Source organism: Microtus ochrogaster (assembly GCF_000317375.1).
Source record: "Microtus ochrogaster isolate Prairie Vole_2 chromosome 14 unlocalized genomic scaffold, MicOch1.0 chr14_random_3, whole genome shotgun sequence".
NCBI classification, from domain to species: Eukaryota; Metazoa; Chordata; class Mammalia; order Rodentia; family Cricetidae; genus Microtus; species Microtus ochrogaster.
In genome coordinates this window covers 1,769,845-1,783,014 of record NW_004949098.1, presented here as the reverse complement: position 1 = coordinate 1,783,014, position 13,170 = coordinate 1,769,845, and the positions used below count along the sequence as shown (strand labels likewise).

Below are 13,170 nucleotides of genomic sequence, written 5' to 3'. Positions count from 1 at the left end.
CTCTCTCTCTCTCTCACACACACACACACACACACACACACACACAATCAAGTATTCACACAAACTTGCATCCATACTCATGAGGATAGAGAGAAGAAGGAAGTAGAGATCCTTCAACTGAAGTGAGAACCAGGAGAATCAACCAGGCAAGTGAGCAGGCCAGGGCAAGCAATTCCTGGCTGACACTGAGGCTCACTTGAATTTTGGAAGATCAGTTTGGTATACCTTTCTTTAAAACTACATTTCATCTGCAGATTGCAGGCACAGTTAGTGAGAAGTGAGTTTATCTAGGGTTATAGATTAACCTGAAGTGTGTAGCAAAACCCAAGGACAAAGAAATTAGGGTGTATGCAAAGAGGAAGTAGTAATGATTAGAAATTGACAGTATGTGCAGATCAGAAATGTCGTGATTGGCCATGGATTTTTAACCTCAGTAAAAAGTGGAACAGGTAGGCTAAAGATGAGAAGCATGATCTACTAACTTGTGTAACCACTGACATGTGTTTCAGATTTTGTAGAGTTCATTTGGGATCCCCTGTCAGCCTCACAGACAAGAAGTTTAACAGTGCACTGCAGACTGGTGTTTGAACATTCCGCTTCTGAAAATGAAGTTAGTAAAAGCAAACAGGTAATGATTTCTGCCGATTTGAGTTTTAGCTCAATGGTAGATCACTAACCATGGAACCATGAGTTCAATCCCCAATATCACACAAAATAAAATAATTTATACAAGCTCATATTTTAATATGTGGATATATTACCTAGAAAGTGATCTCTCTTTTTAAGCCAGAATAGAAAGTATTTAAAAGTTGGAGTAAAATAAAATTTGCGTTTTGTTTTTGTTGTTATAACTATTGGTACAGGACTCTTAAAGTATATTACTTATAATTAAGTGGAGAAAGAAATAAAATTTTATTTAGTTCAGTATGCTTTTGTGGAAAAATGCATTTGCTTAAATTGTACATTTATGGGCAATATTCTTGGTATAAGGTCTAGAGCAGCTTAATATGTTCTATATACTGCATCTTTTTATTGGTAGTAAGCCATTTCAATTTTCAATAGATGGAGACTTTCTAAAAATGAGAACAGCATATCACTATAGAAATGTTGCTGATAGGGGTGCACCCACACACTGAGACAATGGGGATGTTCTATCGGGAACTCACCAAGGCCAGCTGGCCTGGGTCTGAAAAAGCCTGGGATAAAACTGGACTCACTGAACATAGCGGACAATGAGGACTACTGAGAACTCAAGAACAATGGCACTGGGTTTTGATCCTACTGCACGTACTGGCTTTGTGGGAGCCTAGGCAGTTTGGATGCTCACCTTACTAGACCTGGATGGAGGTGGGTGGTCCTTGGACTTCCCACAGGGCAGGGAACCCTGATTGCTCTTCGGGCTGATGAGGGAGGGGGACTTGATTGGGGGAGGGAGAGAGAAATGGGAGGCGGTGGCGGGGAGGAGGCAGAAATCTTTAATAAATAAATAAATAAATTTTTAAAAAAAAGAAATATTGCTGATAATAAAATAAACTCCCATCATCTGTTCATCTTAGTAGTAGTAATTAGAGCTGGATATTTTCATTCAGCCTTTATTCTCAGTTATCCTAGTGGATCTGAGTGTTTAAATATATAGATGTCAGAGGCTTTAGCTACTATTTCATGCAATAGATGTATATAATATAATGTCCTTTAAGTTGAGTTACTGAATTCAATATTTGTCTCATTTATAATTATTGGTATACAAACCAAATGAATTATCCAAAGTGGGATTACTGTGTCAGAGGACAGACAAGCCAACAAAGATCCGCATCTACACTTTATGGAAGGCTTGTAGAAATCAGAAGGAAAGAATAGGGCCTGTTGTTTTTTTTAAAAAAGACAAACAAAAAACAAGACCTTAGGCAGATAGCTTGGAGGTCTTTTTTGGGAAGCTGACCAAAACCACACTGCTCTTCAAAGTGAGACTAAAGTACAGTGAACGGGGCTGCACTCCCCAGATTTGCAAACAGTTAAAAAAAAGAAAAGAAACAGAAAAGGAAAAAAAAAACAAGCAGGGAAACAGTACAGTAAGGATGGAAGGTGTGTAACCCTGACTGGCCTGGAGTCACAGAGATCTGCATATCTTGTGTTAGCATTATAGGCGTGTGCCACCAAGCTTGAAAGAAAAAGGAATGTCTTAGACACAGCTAGGCGGACTACAGATGGGATTCCACTATTGAGTTTCGTTGTTTTGTTTTTCTCTTTACTGATTAAATTTGTTCTTTGACAGTTTCATGTGTACATAATACACCGTCTACTCTTACCCCAGCTCTCTCATCTCCCTTCTGCCTCTGCCATCCTTTCCTCCCACGGCTCCCTTCCTATGTCTACATCCTTTTGTTTTGTTTTGTGACCCTCTGATTCTAACCAGGACTGTGTGTGGCCATGGGTTTGGAACTGTATTGCAGCCTGATAGACTCCAATAACTATCCCTCCTCCAGAATCCATCAGTAGTTCACCAGGGAGGGATAGCACCCCATGATCTCCCCAGTCCATGATTGGCTCTTGACATCCCAGGCTTACACAGATAGACAGCCACTGCGCTCAGATCTCGTGTTTGCCATGGCTGTGCCATTTCCTGAAGATAGCATTTCATATCTCTTCTCCCTGTCTTCTGCTCATACATTCTTTCCATTCTCTCTTCTGCAGCATTTCTTTTGCACTAAAGGGAGGGGTATAATGTCCTATTTGGGGCATTCACCTCCATTTACTGCAAAGACAGATCTTCTGGTTAAGGATGAGTAGCAGTTGTCTGTGGATAACATAAATATTTAAGCTGCAGTTTGATACCACATCAGTTGGCTAGACCCTAGTGGGGAGGATGCCCCTAGGCCCTATGATCTCCAGATACTACCATCCTAGTTATCATTGTACAACGCTGAATACAAGGTCATGAGCTATATTCCAGCAATTCCATTTTAGTGTATATATTCTGTATAAATTAGGAGACTTCTGCTAGGTATTTTATAGCATCATTAAGCATAATGTACCCCCTAATAGGAAACCATCGAGTGTCTAATACTAACTAGTTTGTGCGTGAAAGTGATTCACCGACAACCACATGCATCTTCCAAGTTCCTACAGTGTTGTAACAGTGTTGTGCCTGCAGAACAATTCACACCATTAAAATTTCCTGATTTGGTTACTATATTTCCAATTATGGCTTGCTGATGCTTTCCAAATTTTTAAATAGGATTTACTTAAATCTGTTGCTGAAAGAATTAAGAAGTCAATAGAAGATGATGTTTTTATTCCTCTATATCCTAAGAGGTAAGAGCTCTTAATTTTTATACTGTTGGAAATAGCTTTTCTTTGAGGAGGAATAGGGTCATGTAAGACACAGCCAGATATAGCTCAGGCTGTTCCTGAACTTTCTACAAAGTTGAGAATAATCTTGAATTCCTCAACATTATGTGTGTGCTCCTGCCCTCACCTCCCAAATGCTGGAATTAGAGGCATGTGCCATCCTATCTAGCCCTTAGAGAACACAAATTTGTAGGATGTAATGCAAAAATCACTTTAGTCTTTTCTAGAGCTAAAACACTTACTTACTAAGATGCAAACCGAGATTTCAGCAAGTATTTCTCTAAGTCATGTGCCCCACATATGTATGATACTTAACATTTGGACATTGTGTATTTGAGTGTTTCCTGTGTTTAAATTTACCCTAGAATCAGGAGGTTGTAACCTAGAGAAGTTAGTGGTGCTTAGCTCCACCATTCTGGGTTGTTTGACCTTGGGTCCTTGCTGTCATTATCATCAGTACAAGGCGGGAGAAATCAATAGCTACCCCCACAGGACAGCAGGATGATGAAGATACTGTTCAGAACAGAGCAGTGCAGTGTACAGAGGATGCATAGCACAGCCTCTGTACATCTGTTCATCTTAGGAAACACGGGGCTTGATTTATGGTCATAACTTGCCAAGAAAACCTTCTTAGTAGTGATTTGTGAACTCTAGCTACCCAATAATACTCCCACGATGGAAGTTAGGAGGGGGAAACTTGGTGATCCTGGTTTATCTGAGTCAGGAAGAGATATCTGCAAATAAAAATTATGCCCCAGTAAGTTCTGGTTTTGTGCTGTTTTAGGTAACTAATATAGTCACATAGTTCAAATTATGCTTGTGGTTTATTCATATGTAAGACAATTGCTTGAATCTTTTGGCTAAAATCAAGTGTATCTTTAAAATGAGAAGGTGTTTTGTTTTTAAGATTTATATATTGTGAACATTTGCCTGTGTGTATATATGTGTATATGTGTGTTTAGTTGCCAGAAGAGGTCAAAAGAGAGCATTGGATCCCCTGGAGCTGGAATTACAGGCAGTTGTGAACCACACAACTGTGGGTGCTAGAAACTGACCCGGTCCTCTGCAGGAACAGCAAGTGCTCTTAACTGCTGGACTATTTCTCCAGTTCCCCTAAATGAGATATACTTACTTTTACTCTGACTTTTGACTGCAGATTTTTGCCATTTATCTTATATATGCTATAACTTTGTTTCCCCCTCATTCTATATGAGATGAAGTATATTATAAGCAGGTACAAGCAGTTTTGTTCCTTTCTCAATGCACAGTAGGCATGTAGGTTTTCTATAACTGAGCAGCATGTGAGTGATAATCTTACCAACAGCGAGGTTATAAACAAATGGGCAGATACACGGTTCTGTGCTCGGGCAGTTATAGCTACAAGACACACTTGCAGAAACTCATTGTTGGTTGAGTGTGGATGCATTTATAATTCTTGGTAGATACCACCAGAGTGCCCTGATTAATTTTTCATTTAAGTTGTTTAGTTAAAAATAAACAAAAAGGGAACAGAGAGATCACTTGGTGGTTAAGAGTATAATGCTCTTCCAGAGCTGACTGGAGTTTGACTCCCAGCATCCAGGTTGGGCAGCTCACAACTGCCTGTAACTCCAGTTCCAGGGACTCCAGTGGCCTCTTCTAGCCTCTGCAGGCAATGCATTCCTGTGCACAAACCATACACAGACATACAGATATACACAGAATTCAAAACACAACAAACAACAAAAAGTTCTATTTTTTTTTTTTTGCAGTTTTATTCTGAAAGAATAATGGTCCTTTATATCTTCTCTTTTTCCTTTCCTTCTCCTCCTCCTCATTTGTTTCAAATTAGTTCCGAAGAAGGAAAGATGTCACCACATTCAAAGTTCCAAGAAAGGCAGTTCTGGGGGGCTCTAAAGGTAAGCAGAGTACTGTCTTTAAAATATACCTCTGTTAATCTTTGCATCCATACATATGTGTTGAAGTCCACTCTGCTACTACAGTACAAAAGCACTAATAGTTTTGAGACACAGTCTCACTATGTAGTCCTGGCTCTCCTGGTCTTTGCTATGGAGATCAGGCTGCCTTCCTGTCTCTGCCTCCTGTGTACTGGAATTAAAGGCATGTGCTACCATGCCCAGCCTTATTCTGATTTACTTTTTAATATTTCTAAAGGTCCTTTAAAAATGTAAAAGCAGTTTCTGTCTCATGGACCCTACAAAAGAAACACTGGGTTGAATTTAATCTCAGGCTACCCTTGATTGAAAAGCTAAAGTTAAAGCCACAGTCGAGTTAGTGGAGATCAGTTCCAGTGATGTTTCAGGTGAAGCATCAGAACGATGCCACAGCTGACATGTGAGGAACATAAGACGTATCACAGCTGATGTTGGCACCTGGTGTTATACTATTCTTAACATGTAGGAGATACAGGCTTGGGGGAGACCGAAATCTCCTTTGGATGTATTAAAAACACACAGAACTGTGGAGACGTCCCTGTTCCAGGGGTTAGGCCACAGCTGAGAATTTGACAGTAGTTATGCATAGGCAGTATTTGGCCATGATTGACAAGTTTTGAAAAGACTAGGATGGGGAATGGAGTGGGGGTGGGGTCTTTAGATGCACCTTATAATGAATTGTGAACCTTTGTGCCTCAAGGAGCTAAAGAATGAAAATGAGTATTAAATGCCATGATAAAGAACTAGGGGGTAATAAATGTCCATTGTGTTTGAGAAATTAGAAGGACATAAATGTCCTTAGCAGGAACAGTTTCAGTGCAGAGAGTGAATGTGTGTCCTGGCCAGACCAGGGAAGATGCTTTCCAGGACAGGCAGAGATGACAATGACAGTGTGAAGTGTGGCATGTTATTAGCCCAGATGTCATTCAGCACTCAGAATACTAGAAGACACAGATTTCTCACAATTCACAGAAACTTGAATTCAGCCCTCCAAATGCAACATGTATTCATTGAAGATCTTATTATGAGGCACTTAACCTGTTATCAGGAAACTCTTAGGTTGTCTTGTTTTACTGTCAGCTACGAGGTTCTTGGCATTGCCAGGCTTCCTCGAAGCACATGTTAATACCAGCACTAGCCTTGGCATTGCTTTCTGATCCTGGTAAACTGCACTCTTAGACTTAGTGGCCGCAGACAATAAGAAGATAGGTTACAGTGGGGCACTGATCTAGAGGGGCTGCAGTGGAGTTTTTGATGTATATTGGGTTCGGTTACCCTAATAATAGAAGTAGGATGAGCAAATACATGGAGGTGAGGATCGGGTATTTACTTGAGAATGTTCTTTGTTCCAAAGCTGACATTTACAACAGGGCCAACTAGTGAGAGTAAGGGAGCTGGACCAGTTGTTCATCTACCATTACAGCTTTTAGGGCAGACACATATAATTACTTGGTATTTCTTTTAGCTCTTCCGCAATATTCTTCTTTGGAATGGACTTCTCCCAGATGACACCTTGCAAGATCTAGGACTAGGGAAGCTGCTGAATCGCTATCTTATTATTGCTCTTACTCATGCCTTCCCTGGACCAGATGCTGTTAAAAAGTGCAGCCAGGTAAGCTATATAGAGTCAATTCTAATTGTGTCATTAATGTCTATAATTTTCAGTGTGGTGACTTATATCTCTAGTCCCATCATTAGAAAAACTGAGGTATAAGTATTGCAAGTTCCAGGTCAGCCTGGACTACAAGGTTAGACCCTCTCAAAACAGTAACAGCAGAGATTTAAGTAGTAGGATTGGAGAGATGTCTCAGTGATTAAGACTGCATACTGCTCTTTAGTTTAGTTCATAGTTCCAACATGGGCAGCTCATAACACCTGTAGCTTCAGCACTGATGGGGAATCCAGTGCCCTCTTCTGGCCTCTTCAGGAACTTGTACATAAACATACGAAGACATGAATGAATCTTTAAAGATTTAGTTATTGAAATCTATATTACAACCATATAATTAAATTTTGGAGATTGCACATGAGTAAACAAATCAGTTAACAGCAAAACCCAGCAGCTACTTTCATATTTAAGAATCAGTATTCTGGTTTGAAACAACAGTGGTGGAAGAAATTGATGATGCCAGGAGCCAAGTACGGTTTGCACACTCCGTATCTCAGTACTTCAGGGGCTCAAGCAGGAAGATCGTGAGTTCAAGACAAACTAAGACAGAAGGGAGGCAGGGAGAAAAGGAAGAAGGAAAACTAAAAAGAGTTAAAGAACTAGGTTAGAAATTAGGAAAGCAGCTATAACACATAAGATTAAACTCTACATCAAATTTAAAAAGTCTGGAAGTGGCCCCAAAATATACAAGTCAAATCACCACATATGGGTATGGAAAAACAACCTGCAAACAATGTGGCAAAGAGTGACAGCACCACCAGAACTGCTAGTCAGTGTACTGCAAAGATGCTTGTACAGCCAGCAGTGCAGAACAGTGGGGCTTTGCTGTTACTATTTCACTAAAATCCCAGTTGTGATGTAAGCCTGGGCTGCTACCATTCTTGGGCTGTAGAAGCCTTGTGGCCTGTAGTGTCCAGTGTAATAGTTCTGGAAAACGGATTCCACTGTCAAGAGAACACAGCTCTTCAGGGCAATGTTGAAAGCTTTAAACATTGACTTCTAAGAATTTATGCTAGGACAAAATCAGAGTTGAACATATAGATTTTAAGTACAAAGAACATTATAGCATTATTTACTGAAGGTAGCCCAAACTACCTGCATCAGTTATTTTTGTGTTGTTGTGATAAAACACCATGACCAAAGGAGACTTAAAGAAGAGCGAGTGTGTTTGGGCTGTAGTTTCAGAGGGAGAGTCTGTAATGGAGGGGAAGGCCTGACAGCAGAATGCTGAGATCACATTTTCAGCCCCACCAGTGACAGACTTCTTCCAGTAAGGCTCCACCCCCCCACACACACAGGTTCTCTAACCTCCCTAAGCAGCGCCATGAACTGGGGGACCAAGTGTTCAAATTTTCAAATATGTGGACCTAGGGAGGCTGTTTTTATTCAAAACACTACAATGCTCAAATGTCTCCAAAACATTTGATCTGCCCGTAAGGTAAACGTCATGGTATTAAACGGTGCTTAGGAAGCCAGGCTTGGTAGCACAACCATAATCCCATCCTTATAGTTCTTAAATTTAAATCATTCTCTGTGTGGAATGTTCTCAAGTTGACTGCAAAGTCATCTCAAAAGTAGTGAAGGAGAAGTGTGTTTACACAACTTCTACAGCAGGTTTGAGAAGCAGACCACGGGTCAACAGAACGGTCTCACCTCATACATGGACAGGCTTGCTGGCTCCATGAGAACTTCCAGACACACGTAAAATAGCAAAGCACCGGAAAGCACATACAAATGACAGTTCCAATCTAGTGAAGACAGGTTCCAAAACTTTTAAAGACAGGTAGTTTGACAAGCAGCTCTTCCATGTCTCTGTCTTCTGCAGTCCCACATCTGCATTTTTTCTCAATAATTAATAATAGTCTTTTTTTTCTAGCCTTTACTTTATATTGCGTTTGTTGATGCTGCTGCTAAGTCTGGACTTGAGGCCTCAGATGCTTTAAACACCTACTCTGCCACCTACACATTCAGCAACACCCAGTCCTGTCATTGTTTTGAGACAGGATCTGTCTGCTACCAAGGCTGGCTGGCTTTGGACTCAAATCCCTTTCTACCTTGGTCCTCTCAGATGCTAGAATTACAGATGCCTACCACCATTTTCACCATTTTTTACAACTGTTTTAAGGCGGGCACCAGCTCTCTTTTATAAGATACTTTCCAGAATCTGTATTCCATTACAGAGGTGCTTTTGCTTTCTTTCTCCAGATCCTGGTCTTGATGTTACCAGTGATAGCATGGCCTGCTCGACTGTCTAGAAACTCTGTATTTCCCCCTCTTCTTTTCCTTTTCCTTCTTGTTGCTATGAGGAACGAATTTTTCTTTCAACATTTTTCTGACTTTCCCAATTGTTATTTTTAGAAAAGGCTTTTTTTTTTTTTTGCTTGTTTGTTTTGTCTCATGTGCACTACAGTGATCTCTTTGGCCTCTATGGACATAGAAGGCGCACTGGTATAGGACGAATTGTCATTCCTTTCCTTCCATTTAACATATTTACAGTCACCTGTTGATTTCTTCTCTTGAATGTTTGTGTATGTGGAATTATAAGCATTGCTAAACAATGCACAGAGCAGATTCCATCTGCTTTAAGCTTTTAGCAATGAAGAATTTTTTTAATCAAGTGACTTTTTTTCCATTTCAGTTATCTTGTATATATGGATGTTTTGCCTGCTTATATATTTGTACTGTGTGATTGCAGTACCTGAGGTCAGAAGGGGACATCAAATCTCTTGGAACTGGAGTTACAGATGGTTGGGAGCTATCATGTAGGCTACAGGAATCAAACTTGGGTCCTCTGGAAGAACAGCCAGTGCTGCTACCCACTGAGCCCTCTCTGAAGCTATATCACCTTTGACACAGGAAAGGGAAATCTCAAACTTTCTTTGCTCTTGTGCTTTAAGCCTGCCATGTGTCTTGACAGATAGCAGCCTGTCTACCAGAGAAATGGTTTGAGAACTCTGCTATGAGGACATCGATTCCCCAACTAGAAAACTTCATTCAGTTTTTGTTGCGGTCTGCACGTAAATTATCCACAAGTGAATTCAGGTAATGTTCATTTAATCTTTCACCTCCAAAGCATAGTTCAAGGATTTTGAATGCTTTCAGCAATTTTAAGGAAGATTTGTGCTTTTACTATAACTTTTAACATCTGGATTTACAGATGTAACTAGACTGGCATAGTATTTACCTAACAGCACAAAGCCCTGGGTTCAATCCAAGAACTCATAAACCAGGCATTGTGGCACATGCCTAGAATCCTTCTGTAGTATTGATGAAGTCTTGGTGTGACTGCTCCACCAACTGGCAGTATCCTGGCTGTAGAAGCTAACAGCACCGCACTGTGGAGACCCTGATTAGCAGGCTTGCTTGTTTTCTGCTTTTTATTGCCAGTCACATTCAGATTTTCCAGGATACTCTATTGGGGCTTTGCAATTACAATCATGAGGTGTATGAAGCTGGGGCCAGTCTAAGAAATCCACCATTGGGCTGTTTTGTCTGTGCTGGTACTACAGTATGCTCATTGCTCATGCAAATAGATATGATACAGGCCGCCACCGACATGCCGTAATGCACATGTGTCTATGTGGCGAATACAGAAATGGTTAGTGTAGTCGGCATCGAGTATGGTGTAATATGCACAGCTGTATGTGCTGTGCTTTTATGGAGCTATGAGCACACATTTGTTCACGCCAGCAGCAAAGCATGTAACATGTTTCTGTGTAGCATGATAGCTAGTGTCACTGTGCCTTAGGATTAACCAGCACTTCACCCAGTGATGTAACAGACTTTAGATACTGACTTAGGGGAGCTCCTGTTTCAGGTACTGATAGTACTGAGTCCACTGTGACTCCCTTCACGTTACAACACTTTTTCTTCTAAATTCATCTCTTTGATCATTTTATTTCATCTTATGTTTTGTGCTAAGGATCAAGCTTAGGGCCCACTGCACTAAAGACTTTCTACCACTCATACACCTGTAGGCTCTACTTCATTAGCAGGGAGTCAACACTTTTTGGTTTTGCTTTTTAGGAATGAAGTCAATGAAATAATTCTTATCCTGATGAAGGTAAAAGCTTTGAGTCAAGCCGAATCCCTTATAGAAGAATATCACCTGGAGCCCCCACACCCCCAGTTACAGGCGTTTGAGTGCACTGTGGGAGGTGCTGAGAGTCACTGATGAGAGTGCTCAGTTCCACTCCTGTGCACAGTGCCCTTCGTCCTCTGCCCGCCGCAGTGCCCGCCGCAGTGCCCGCCGCAGTGTCTGCCGCAGTGCCCGCCGCAGTGCCTGCCGCAGTGTCCTGGAGGCCGTCGTTCCTGGCGCTGTGTGACCGAGGGCGCTACCTGCACAGCAGCAGCTGGCTGAGGAGTTGAAGAAATCGGGTACACAGAAGCATGTCCAGAGTTAAACCCATTGTCAGCTTTGGCATCCCTTTTTTTGGGGGGTGGGGGGGTTCGAGACAGGGTTTCTCTGTCTGTTGCTTTGGAACCTGTCCTAGAACTAGCTCTTCTAGACCAGGCTGGCCCTGAACTCACAGAGATCCACCTGCCTTTGCCTCCTGAGTGCTGGGATTAAAAAGGTGTGCCACCACCACCCAGCCAGCTTTTAAAACTCCCACTGTTTACAAATCAGCTAATGAGGAAATCTTAGGATGAACTGCTTAATTATGAGATGGTTAACACATTTTTATAACAAATTGTTCTTTCAAAATCTGTACTAGTTGATTATATGAACTCAGTGTTAGTGAGTCTCCAGATTTTTAATTCATTGTTAATTTGTTAGGGAAAAAAACTTTTTTTAAAAAGGTTTATTTTTATATGTGTGGTTATGTATACACCTGGGTGACTTTATGTAGACCACTTCCATGCAGAGACCAGAAAAGGCCAGAGGGCATCAGACTCTCTGGAACTAGGGTCCAGGGGATCGCGGCCCACCTGATAGAGTTGCTGGGAGTTAAACCCAGGCCCTCAGGAAGAGATCTTAACCACTAAGTTGTTCCTCCAGCCCCTGTTGAAGAAGGAAGACATATTGGTTTGGGTCATCTGTAATTCTTTGTGAACTATATCCATCTTTTTCTAGAGACATTGTACTTCCATATTAAAAATAATATTGATCTTTTGCCTGTCCTCTGGCAATAATTTATCAGAAAACAACATTTTTCTTTGAATTTTAAGGTTTTTTTGATAATGTAGTTATCACTTGGTAGCAAGTTAGGCTTTTTTGTTTTGTTATCATTCACGGTAGAATTAAGAAGGCCACTGTAATTTTAAATACAGAAATGTATTTGTCGTATTAAGGAAGTCTAAGGCAAGGTAGTTAAGAAATTAGGAATTTTTTGCAAAATCATTTTATTTGTGTTAAGTCTGTTAAGCTACTCAGTGATGACCCTGTGTATAAATTATTGCCCTAAAGGTAGTTGGAAAATGTTGGTTATATTGTAAGATGTGACTCTGGCCCACGTTTACATACTTGGAAGCCATACTTTCAAGGCTGCATGTAATGTGAACAGCTGACATGCTATCGCTGTAGCAGTGAAAGCTTGTGGTTCTCTACGTGAAGATGTTAAAACTGTTATGCAAACTGCACAAACAGAATCCCACATAGACAGCCCAAACAATGCTGAATCCTCAGCTCATGTTAATGTCGTTTTAGACAGCTGCTCATTACAAAAGCATGTGTGTATGTGTACAGAAAGTTTTGTATATAAATGGCAAAGACTTTATTACATTAAATTTTCCAGGGTTTTGTTGTTATTGTCATTTTTTTGAGATAGGGTTTCTCTGTAGCTTTGGAGCCTATCCTGGAACTAGCTCTGTAGACCAGGCTGGCCTCAAACTCAGAGATCCACCTGCCTCTGCCTCCCAAGTGCTGGGGTCAAAGGCGTGCACCACCACTGCCCGGCTTGAATTTTCTAGTTTTTTAACTGTTCCAGTGGACTTTTGGAAGCTGTTCTCTGGCTTTGGATTTTTTAGAGACAGATGTGGGTACATATACTCTCATTGGTCTAACCTGGGCAGACACTCTGAAACACTGGAATTGAAACATGCTGTGAAGCCAGCCTGGCTGGATGCACTGACACAGCAGGGCAGACACTCATCTGGTGATTTGCTCACAGACTCGTAGGCAGCTGGGACTATAGGAGACCCTGACACACCTTTCATTCTTTATCTCAGCTGGTCCTGTTCCATTCTCTGGAGACTGGGTCTCATTCTGAGGTGTTAGTG

At 41.1% G+C, this 13,170-nt stretch overlaps 1 protein-coding gene across 1 annotated transcript in view; it reads left to right on the top strand.

Moving 5' to 3' along the window:
• Positions 1 to 11,391, top strand: part of Gcfc2 (GC-rich sequence DNA-binding factor 2) — a 34,702-nt gene extending 23,311 nt beyond the window's left edge. The window contains exons 12-17 of the mRNA XM_026788001.1: positions 510 to 628; positions 3,236 to 3,312; positions 5,180 to 5,246; positions 6,748 to 6,894; positions 9,869 to 9,993; positions 10,978 to 11,391. Of these exons, the coding sequence (XP_026643802.1) occupies positions 510 to 628; positions 3,236 to 3,312; positions 5,180 to 5,246; positions 6,748 to 6,894; positions 9,869 to 9,993; positions 10,978 to 11,125 (683 nt within the window). The 3' untranslated portion in view covers positions 11,126 to 11,391. The remainder of the gene's footprint in view (positions 1 to 509; positions 629 to 3,235; positions 3,313 to 5,179; positions 5,247 to 6,747; positions 6,895 to 9,868; positions 9,994 to 10,977) is intronic.
• Positions 11,392 to 13,170: the final 1,779 nt, after the last annotated feature.